The sequence below is a fragment of the Urocitellus parryii genome, chromosome 10 (assembly GCF_045843805.1).
Source record: "Urocitellus parryii isolate mUroPar1 chromosome 10, mUroPar1.hap1, whole genome shotgun sequence".
Taxonomy (NCBI): Eukaryota; Metazoa; Chordata; class Mammalia; order Rodentia; family Sciuridae; genus Urocitellus; species Urocitellus parryii.
Genome location: NC_135540.1, coordinates 32,607,179 through 32,618,252, shown reverse-complemented (window position 1 = coordinate 32,618,252; position 11,074 = coordinate 32,607,179). Strand labels below are relative to the sequence as shown.

The 11,074-nt window shown below is 37.9% G+C and overlaps 1 protein-coding gene across 1 annotated transcript in view; it reads left to right on the top strand.

Annotated features, from left to right (window-relative positions):
- Positions 1-11,022: 11,022 nt before the first annotated feature.
- Spmip2 (sperm microtubule inner protein 2) overlaps positions 11,023-11,074 on the top strand; it is a 43,369-nt gene continuing 43,317 nt past the window's right edge. The window contains exon 1 of the mRNA XM_026395932.2: positions 11,023-11,047. Coding sequence (XP_026251717.2) covers positions 11,023-11,047 — 25 coding nt within the window. The remainder of the gene's footprint in view (positions 11,048-11,074) is intronic.

Genomic DNA, 11,074 nt, shown 5'->3' with positions numbered 1-11,074 from the left:
CATTTCATTTCAATCTTCCTAATGATCTGGAAGCACACCCAGTCCCCTGGCTGAGAAAAGAAGGGTGAAAGTGCTAGAAAAAGGATACCAAAAAATTTAAAGAATACTTGTGCGTACTTGCTTTTTACAATTAAATGTAACCAAGTAGCAGGTTTACCTATGTTTTTCTTATAGCATAGTTTTAGTCATTTTATTTGTTAATTACATAATATACAAGGTTAAAAAATGCCACTTAGCTGGTGTAAATTACCCTGGCATAAATTGAAATCACTTACTGCCATTTAGAAACAGATAAGTCTTTTCTTATGTACTATTTACCCAGGGAGTAGAGAAGGGAATTGCCTGCCATATTTCATTTAGGCTAAAAAGTATCATTTTAATAAATTACATTTTAACTTGTGGGTAATTGCGATACTCTTTACTATTGAAGCCTGTGTTTAAAGTGGTAAATTTCTTTGCTTTTCTCTTTTTTGAAGCAAAGCTAGTATTAAGTCAATGGTACATTTAAACCCCTATCACCACAGAGTGGAGAATTTAGAGAACGATTTCCACTCAGTCCTCTGTGAGTTATGTTTTTCTCTTTGGATTAGGTGGTAATTACTATCATTATTCAGGGTAGCAAAGGAGCAATGCAGACACCTTCTCAGCTCTTTCCAGTGTGGATGAAACCAATTCAATTCTTACCATGTTATTATTTCCAATCTCTTTGTGTAATTTAGTATCCCTCCACTTTTTAATTTTTTATTGCATTGACAAATCCATTTTATATTTGCATCTTCTCACTGGTCACTTAAGACAACTCTGGAAAGAAAACGAATTATCACAAAGTCAGAAATTAGATGAGGTCAAACTGACACCAGAAAAGTAGAATAAAACAATACTCTTCATTAGGACATTATTAGGCAATTTAAAATGTACTCTTAAAAAAACAATAGTGTACTCTGGATTGGAAATGTAGCTCAGTGTAGAGTACATGCATGCATTCTACATGTGGTTCAACAAAATATTAAAAAGGTAAAAATAAAGTTTATAAAAAGTAGACTCTTTCATGAGTCTGCAAAATTGTGCATTAAATAAAATATTTATTTTTGCAGTGAGGTTGTCAACTATTGAACACAGAGAAGCTTCGTATCTAAAATATACATGAGGGGTTGTGGCTTAGAGGCAGAGCACTTGCCTAGCACTTATGAGGCACTGGGTTCAATCCTCAGTACTACATAAAAATAAATAAAATAAAGGTACTGTGTCCATCTACAACTTAAAAAAATATTTAAATAGGCATGAGAGAGGTATAAGAGTATAAGATAAATTGTAAATATGACAAACACTTTATTTAGATCAGAGATTAGGAAAACTCTTCCTCCTAGGCCAAATCTGGCTTGCCACCTGTTTTTGAAAGGTTAAAAATAGTTTTTCACATTCTAATTTATGGAAAAGATTAAAAGAATAATATTTGTCACCTGTGTAAAGAATACAGATTTCTAATTTTAGGGCTGGGAATGTAGTTCAGTGGTAGAATGTTTGCTTAGTATGTTTAAGGCTCTGGGTTCCATCCCAAGCACATCAAAAAATATTCTAATTTCGGTGTCCATAAGTTAGGTTTTATTGAGTTAAATACTGTGTTTGATTACTCTAGTTCTACAGTGGCAGGTTGAGTAGTTGCAACAGAAATGGTCTAGCCCGTACGCTTGAAATATGCATTTTTCTGGTCCTGTTTTACAGAAAAGTCTAGTGGCTTTTCCTGTAGATCATAGAGTTCAACTATTGAGGAACATCTTTAAATTGCTCTCTCCCTTGCATTTGGAAAAGATGATGTCTCTGTATTATTATAATAGAAATACATGTCCTCAAGCATCATAGTACAAATGGCAAACAAACTATATTTTAGCAAAACAATTAAGAACCAAAGGAGAAAAATATTAGTGACTTCAAATAATTTCATATTTTATTGTTTTTGTGGTCTTGGTGATTGAACCCAGGGGTGCTCTACCACTAAGCCACATCTCCAGCTCTTTTTATTTTGAGACAGGGTCACCCTAAGTTGCTGAGGCTGGCCTTGAACTTTGAAATCCTCCTGCCTCAGCTTCCCAAGCAGCTGGGGTTACAGGTGTGCACCACTACATTGAGCTTCATGTGGTCTTAAAAATGGACTGAAAAGTAGAATCAAACTCATTCCATGTGAGTGTGTTTCCCATGAAGTGTTTTCTTTTATGATTGGAAGCTGTAATCCAGAAGCTGGTGTACCTTTCTCTTTTTAGAGAGCCTCCATTTTATGTGGGTATCTACATTGACCTCACATGACTCAGGATTAAAATCCTGATTCATGCAAGCTAGTCACTGAAATCCCAATCTTCTTGCCAGTGTTTGGTTTTAGGAAGTGATGAATGACTCAATTCTGGCAGAAATGAGAGAGGAATTTATCTGGGGCTTTCTAGGAAGTGCTTCTCTGCTGATTAAAAACAGATGTACCGGCCTGGGGACATAGCTCAGTGGTAGAGCACTTGCCTAGCATGTGCAAGGTCCTGGTTTGATCCCTAGCACCACAAAACAGACACACACACACCCTGTTGCAAGTTTTTGTATCTGCATATGGTTGCTGGCACTGTGATGGCCTGCTTTGGACCTCAAAGGGAGCTCATCTGAAGACAACCTCATGTTCAGAGGATGCAGCACACTTGGGTGGAAAGAACTCATGATTCTGAAACCATCATCGAGCTCCTGAATTAAGCAACACTGGATTCCTCCTATGCCAGAGTATCTTATTATATAACACAATTTTCCTTTATTATTTAATCCATTTTGCAATAAATTTCCTTTTACTTTTATTAGTTTTACACATACTTTTATTAGTCTTACACACACATGTCTTTGTGTGTGTATCTTTTTTTATGGCGATGTCGAATCTTTGTTTTTTTTTTTGTTGTTGTTGTTGTTTTGTTTTGTTTTTTAATGGTAATGTCGAGAGCCCTGACACATGAATGATGAGAGTATCTTAGAGTAAAATTGATTACTCCCAATGTGGTGGTGGCACACACTTATAATTCCAGCTACTTGAGAGGCTGGGCAGGAGGATTAAAAGTTGGAAGCCAGCCTGAGGAGCTTAGCAAAACCCTGTCTCAACATAAAAAGTAAAAAAATCAAAAGGGCTGAGGATGCAGTTCAATGGTAGAGTACTTGGCCAGACTGTGAGCCTCTGCCTTCAGTCCCCAGTCTTGCAAAAACAAGCAAACAAAAAAGACTCTATTATGCATATTTATACTAGAAAGATTCTCAGTCAAAAACAATATTAGAACGTGATTTATTTTCTACTTGGATCTCCTCTTCTGGTGAGACAGATATGTCAAGAGCCACCTGGTTGTAAAGTTTTATCAGGATAATGAATCAGTTTTATTTTCTGAGTAGAAGGAGTCCTGGAATTTGTAGAAAGTTTTGAATCCTGCCTTCTTTCTTTACTCACCTAGAAAAACATGGGATTTTATATTTTTGGATTGCATAAGCAACATTAGTGGTATAAAGTAGTCCTTTTTTAAAAACAAATATTAACAAACATATTAGTCATATTTCCATCACTGTGAACAAAATACCTGACAAGAACAATTTAGAGGAGGAAAAGATTATTTTGGCTCACAGTCTCAGAAGTCTTATTCCATAGTTGACTGGCTTCACCACTCTGGGCCCAAGATGAGGCAGAGCATCATGGCAGGAGGGTAGGACAGACGGAAGGTGCTCAGCGCATGACATTCAGGAAGCAGAGAAAGAACACTAAGGAGCCAAAGATAAAATATAAACCCCAAAGTCACATCCCCAGTGACCTAACTTCCTGGAGCCACACCCCACCTGTGTACAGTTCATTCAAGTTCAAAGAGCTCTCATAATCTGACCAGTTCATATTCTGCTCGAACACAGGAGCTTTTGTGGGCCACCTCATATCCAAACTATAACACCAAGCTTAAGCTTGGGATAGTGCAAATTCCTAAAGGGGTTGGCTTGACAAGCAGACGAAACATGCACTCCTGAAACATCTAGGAAATCTCAGCATGTGCATGAAACAGATCAAACAATAAATAAATGTTTGTTATAAAGAGCAGAAAATGTGTCCTAAAGAAGATAAGCATGGTCCTTTTTAGATTGTACGGAAAACCAGAAAAACAGGGGCCATGTCATATTGATCTTTGTTCATACTGAATTAGCACTAGGCACTTAATAAGGTGCTAATATTATTTGAACTATTGGTTGAAATGTGCATAAGCATTATGTGTATTCTTTCTTATTTATTTATTTATTTATGTATTTATTTATGGTACTGGGGATTGAATTCAGGGGCTGTCCACCACTGAGCTACACCCCCAACCCTTTTTACTTTTAATTTTGAGACAGAGTCTCACTAAGTTGCTTAGAGTCTTGCTAAGTTGCTGAGACTGACCTGAAACTTTCGATCCTCTAGCCTCGGCCTCCCAAATTGCTAGGATTACAGGCATAGGCCATCACTTGGATTCTCTAATACTTTATAACTCCAACTCCCAATCTATAATTCAATGCATGATTATCATATCACTTATCTTATTGTTAGATTAATCCCTTTATAGTATCGGAAGCATTCTGACTAGAAACTGTGACTCAGGTAACCCACAAACAGGTTTATCATTTGAGAAAAAAAAACCTAATGCATGTACATAAAGGAAGTTTCTGCCTAATGTTTATTTGGCTCATTCAGAAACTTGACAAGCCACGTCATTCAGTTTTGTCAACAGTTGGACCCATTGCGTGATTGCACTGACTGGATTAAGTGTAGCATTTAAAAATTTTCCAGTCCACGAGTCCATCCTGTGGTCAGTGTTAGAGCTGGAGAGGTTTATTCACATGAGGACTTGAGGCATTTCGTCTCTAACATTGTCCTCTCTTGCTCCCTACCTACATGTGTCAGATATGCCCATTAGAGTTCATTTCATAGTTCCACATTCCCAGCACTGTCCTCTGACCTGTGCCTGGGTTTGATTCCCCTGACAAGCTGTTCTGCACTGCATATCTGCAATGGCCAAATTATGCCGTTGTTTGTCAACAGATTATCAAAATGTATTTACTAAAAATACCCATTTTCACATTCCATGTGATTCCTTTTGATTTATTTCCTTGGTATATTTCATTTTGGTCACTGAGATGTAGGATTGGCCTCATGAGGCAATATTATAGAATGAAGTAACATTACTATGAGCTCTTGTCCTTCTCTTGTCCTTCTCTCTGCTGTCTTGCTGCCCCAAGATTTTTTTCTTTTAACATTTTATCTCTGAGAACTTCTGTAACATTTAGTTTACTAAGTGACAAATGATTTGAAATTTTTTTTTGTCTGAAAATGTATTTTATTTCCCCCTAATTTCCTGAAAAAATACTAGATATAGAATTCTGGGTTGACAGGTCTTTTGTTTTTAGGAACTGAAAGTAATTGCTCTACTTCCTCTGGCCTCTGGTTTCAGATGAGAAAACCCTGTCATTTGAATTTCGGTTCCCTATAGAGAAAAAGGAATTGGGATATAAAGTACCCATCTTTTTTTGGGACAGAGGCCACTATAGGTCAAAAGAGCAGGTCTCAGGATAGTGGGGACAGTTCCTCTCTGAAGCATGGCTCACGGGAAGGATTTCAGGAATCACTTTTCTCATTAACACCTGAAAAGAGGACTTGTAGAAAAGCATCTTGAATCATCCCCTCGACTCTAGAAAGAATCACCTCATCTGAGAGCACAAGTGGGCTTACAGATAGAATGCGGAGCTTCTGTCAGATGAAGATAAGACTCTTTCTAAATCACAACAAGCTAATGGCATGGCTCTAGAAGAGGCAGGTTTTGCAACAGGAATGTTTTATGTCCAGAAGATGGAGCTGGCAAATGTAAATTGCTAGCTTTGTAAGAAAACTAGTTTCTGTTAATATTGGGTTCCATATTGAAAGACACATTCCTCACTAATGTGTACTATGCCAGTGATTCCACTGAATTCCAGCCTCTGTTCTAAGCTCTTAAAAACTTTTTAAAAATTTAATATCCCACAAAAACTCTGAGAAGTTACCAGTATTATAAACATGCATCTTTGTTTTCTGTTTTCTTTGCAATGCTAGAGATTGAACCCAGGGCCTAGTGTATGCTAGGCAAGCACTTTACCACTGAGCTACACCCTCAGCCCCAGCCAATATTATTTTCATAGTTAACAACTTAAGTTTGGATCTGTTAGAATTAGTTGGGATTCTATTTTAGTTCTATGTTCTCTCAATGCCTATATAATGTTGCAGCTATACTGCCTTCTTGCTATCATTGGGTAAATATTATGACACCAACATGTAGCAGTCAGTCAGTTGGATAGATGGTATTTCGTGTTGTATCATGCTCTAGACTATTTAAAACAGTTTCCTAACCTTGTGACTATTGCATTTGGGGCCAGGTAATTCTGTGTTAGAGGGAGGAAAACTTTGCTGTGTGTAGTAGAGTATTTTGTACCATCCTTGAACCATAGGAGCAAACATCCCCAGTTGTAATAACCAAAAATGTCTTTGGTTGTTGTTAGGGACCCCTGAATGATAAAATCACCCCTAGTTGATAATCACAGGCCTAGAACTACGGAAATATGTTGTTTTGCAAATTTAAAAATATACAGCACATCTAGAAGGTTTAAAAGTCTTAATAATTTTAAAAGAATTTGTGATTATTTATTTATTTATTTATTTATTTATTTATTTATTTATTTTTGGTACTGGGGATTGAACCCAGGGGCACTCAACCACTGAGCACATCTCCAGCCCTATTTTATATTTTATTTAGAGATGGGGTCTCACTGAGTTGCTTAGGACCTCACTGTTGCTGAGGTTGGCTTTGAACTTGTGATCCTGCTGTCTCAGCCTCCCAAGGGATTACAGGCATGCACCACCTAAATTTGTGACTTTTAATTGATGGTTACTTGGTAAGTCAAGGTTAGGTGGATATGGACCAGACTCTCTGGAGGGTTGTTATTATAGTTTGGATATGAAGTGTCCCCCAAAATCTTCTGTGTTGAAGGTTTGGTCCCTAATACCGAGTCGGGCTTTTGGGAAGTCACTGAATCATGAGGACTTTCACCTCATCTGTAGATTAATCCATAGATAGATGAATAGACTACTGGGAGGTGGTGGAAAATGTAGTAGGTCATGGGCAGTGTGCCCTAGAGGACTGTATCTTGTGCCAGGCCCCCTCCCACCTTCCTGATTCCCCCACACACACCCCTGCTGTGCCTACTAGCAGCCATGAGCTGAGCCCTTTTCCTCCACTATGTCTTCCACCAGGATGTTGTGTCTCATCCTCAGGCCCAAAGCAATGGAACCAGCCCCAACCATCAACTGAAACCTCTGAAACCATGAGCCAAAAACCAATCTTTCTTCCTCCAGATTGTGTGAGGTATTTTGGTCACAGGGATGGAAAGTTGATTAACACAGTGGTTAAGTTCTTTTGACTACTTCATAAGCCATTTTGGCTGGTAGCTGGCATTAACATTTTAGTTGTTTTCTGGTGAAGTATTATTTTCAGATTGTATATAATCAGATAGTGCTTGTATTATTATTTCAGTAATATCAAATGAAATTCATTGTTAAGTCATTCTTGGTTTGTCTTCACACATTTTAGAACACAATTGCAATATTAAAGTCTTTATGATTTTTTGGACAAAAATGGATGATATGTGAATTAGGGCTTAGTAAAGTTAATGTTATAAATGAATGAGTGAATGAATGAATGATTGAACATAGTGAAAAGCAGTTCTTCTGATTTTACCCTTTGGGGTCTTACCTTAAAGTCCAGAATAGAAGAATTTAAGACAATTCTGAAAATTAAATGGCTCATTAGATATTTAAAACAGCACTTACATCTTTCCAACATGAGTTTATATATCTTCAGTCTTATGATGGAATTCTCTAATTCATTTGTTCAATTAACAATTTGCTATATCCATTCAACATGTATTTCTTGTGTGGATCTCTTATGTTCAGAGCACTGTGCTGGCAATTAAGAATGACCAGAGATAAATAAGATAATAGTCCTTATTCTCTGGAAGCTCACAAATGGAGAGCAGACCTATTAAATATGATATAGAGAAGAAAACAGAAATTAAATGAAGCTACTATGAAGGCAATGTGCTGGGTGTCTCATATTGACTTAGGATGGTTTAAGAAAAGGAAGCATTTACAATAATCTCAATAATCTTTGTAAAATTTGTCTTGATAATAATAAAAGTTTAAGGCCTTTGTGCAAACTGTAGTAGACTTTTTTTTTTTTTTTGAGGGTGGGGGGGGGCACTAGAGATCAAAAACCCAAGGCCTTGTGCATGCTAGGCAAGTGTGCTGCTACTGAGTTGCATATATAGCCCTGGAAGATGGATTATAAAGGAGAAAAAACAGAACCTAGACTAAATAGGAGGATGTTTTAGTCTTTCAGAAGAAGGTAATGAAGGAAGATTTGCTTCTCTTGCCTGTCTTTCAAAGAGAATGTCAGTTCTCTGAAGGCAGCACCTCATGCACTGCTAGATTCCCCACACTCATAACCGTGCCTGACAGACAGCGTCTGTTCACAGTATTTGTTGAATAAATGAAGAAATCAGCAAAAGAACAAATTAAATGAGACAATGAAAATGCAGAGAAGATGTTGGAAAGAGACATTTGTTTCAGAGATGGGATTTTCTCCTTCTCTATAAGATTTTTACACATTTCAGCTGGGGCCTTTTTTCAAATGTTGGAAGGAGGTGAAGTTTATTGAAAACCCTCCCAGATCCTCTTACCTGTGCTCCTTCCTGCCTCTGGCATCCACTTGCTCAGTGACCACCATCTTCCTACCATCTATGTGTAAGATTGACAAACTAGAGCTCCTGGATCAAATTCATTCTGCAACCTCTTTCTGTAGGGCTTATGAGCAAAGAATGGTTTTGTTTTTTTTTTAATGGTTGGGTAGAAGAGTAAAAGAAGAATCTGTTTGCTGACCCTGGATCTTAAAGAACTCTGAAGAAAGGATTTGAATTCCATTCACAGTAAGAAATAAATCATTAATTAGTGAAAGCTCCCAAGATGTAAACAAAGAAACAAAAGGTAAGACAAAGTCTCAAGTTAAAAAACAACAACAACAACAACAAAATGAACCCATATAATACCGTTAGGTATGGATTATATTCGAGGTTCTCAGCTGAGTATAAAATGCATTCTCTTCTCTCCTTCCTATAAAGCTATAACATAGGCAACACTATTTTCATTTAGCAGATTTGGAGGTGGAAACACAGAAGTTGGATAAATTTCCCCAGATCACAAAACCAGCATTATCTTAATGCAAAAGTTTCTACCTATACTAATTGGGTTTGAAACCACGTTCATGCCTGGGGTTGTAGCTCATTGCTTAACGTGCAGGAGGCCCTGGGCTTCATCCCAGCACATGCGTGCACACACATACACACACACACACACACACACACACACGACAAACAAACAACAAAAATGAAATCTCCACAGCCACATTTCTAACTGTAGATGGCATTTCAGAGATAAGTGAGCAAGTAATTTGAGGACAAAGAGAGATGAGAGTAGAAGTTGGATCTGCCTACTGTCCTTAAAATCATAGTTTTTCCAGGGCACAAAAATAAAGAAATGTGGAATCATAATTCATGATACAGATTTTCATGGTACATTTCCTTCCCCATGACAATGTAGCTACTACAGCAGAGCAAGAGTTAGGGATTATGACCAACATTAGATAACAACAGCTCCTTTTAAATATTATAGCTAAAAGTCATCCTGCTAGAGTTGGTGCCCAGACATGAAGGAAAACTTCAAAGAAGATAGAAAATGGGATGGATTTATTTATTAATTTTTATTAACCGAAGAGCAGCCAACTTCATTCTTGGCAAATGAGGGCTTGAGTTTGTGAAAAGAGGATGAAATGTCCAAGAAAACTTGCTGCAGGATGAAGAAACACTAGAAACATTCTGAGGGATATAGCAACAGTAGTCAATTAAACAAAGATGATACTTGTTAAGAGAAAGAGACCAAAAGTTGGCATGAATTGGAAGATTTACTTTTAATCAGGGAATCCAATCCAGCAAAGTCTAGGCTCTGAAGAATGAGGTTTAGAAATGAAAATGTGGGTTACTTAAAGCCAAATGCCTTCAGAACTGTCTTATTTGAGAAACCATGTGCACTAGTAAGCTTTATATTACTATAACAAAATACTGGAGGCAAATTACTTAAAAATAGAAAAGGTTTATTTAACACACAGTTCTGAAAGTTCCAGTCCAATACCAGGTGGCCCGATTGATTTGGGCCCTTGAAGAGGGATGGGTGGCAATGGTTGGGAGCACATGTCAGAGAAAACTGCTCATGTCATGAGTCAGGATGCAAAGGAACCAGAATCCCCAACTTCCCTTTGAAGGTGCAACTTCAAGATCTCTAGATAGGGTCTTCTCACTCGGTCCCACCTCCAAAAAGTCCACATTACTTCCCAATAGCGCCACCTGGGGACAAAACCTTTAACACAAGGACTTTTGGAGAACACTATCTATATTCAAACCATACACTGTGTTTTTGGGTGTTGCTATGGGTAGTGATAAGGGGATGTTTTGGTTAGGGAAACCCAGGTATGGCTGCAGGAGACTGGCTGTGATTGTGGGGGTTTACCTCCTACCATAGCCTACTCATGTCTCTGCTTCATAGGCAGGCACCTGAGTCAGCTACATAGCTTACAAGGCCAGAGCAGGGTCTTCCCAGGAAGACTGTGAGCCAGGAAGACTGTAACCAGCACTGTGCTGTGCACATTGCATTGTGCATCTCTACAGCATACCTGAGGAAGCAGAGGCTTTGTGAAGTTTAATGACTTCACTAAGTCAGCCATGGAGCTGACTTAGTCTGGACACACACACACACACACATTTCAGAACATGAGCACTTTCCAAAGTGCTTTGGGTTTCTGGTACTATGGTTGAAATGTGTCCCTTACAAATTCAGGTATTCAATACAAATTCAGGTATTCAAACATAATGGCCAATGTGATAGTATTAAGAGGTGAGCCATTAGGTCATGAGGGGTCCT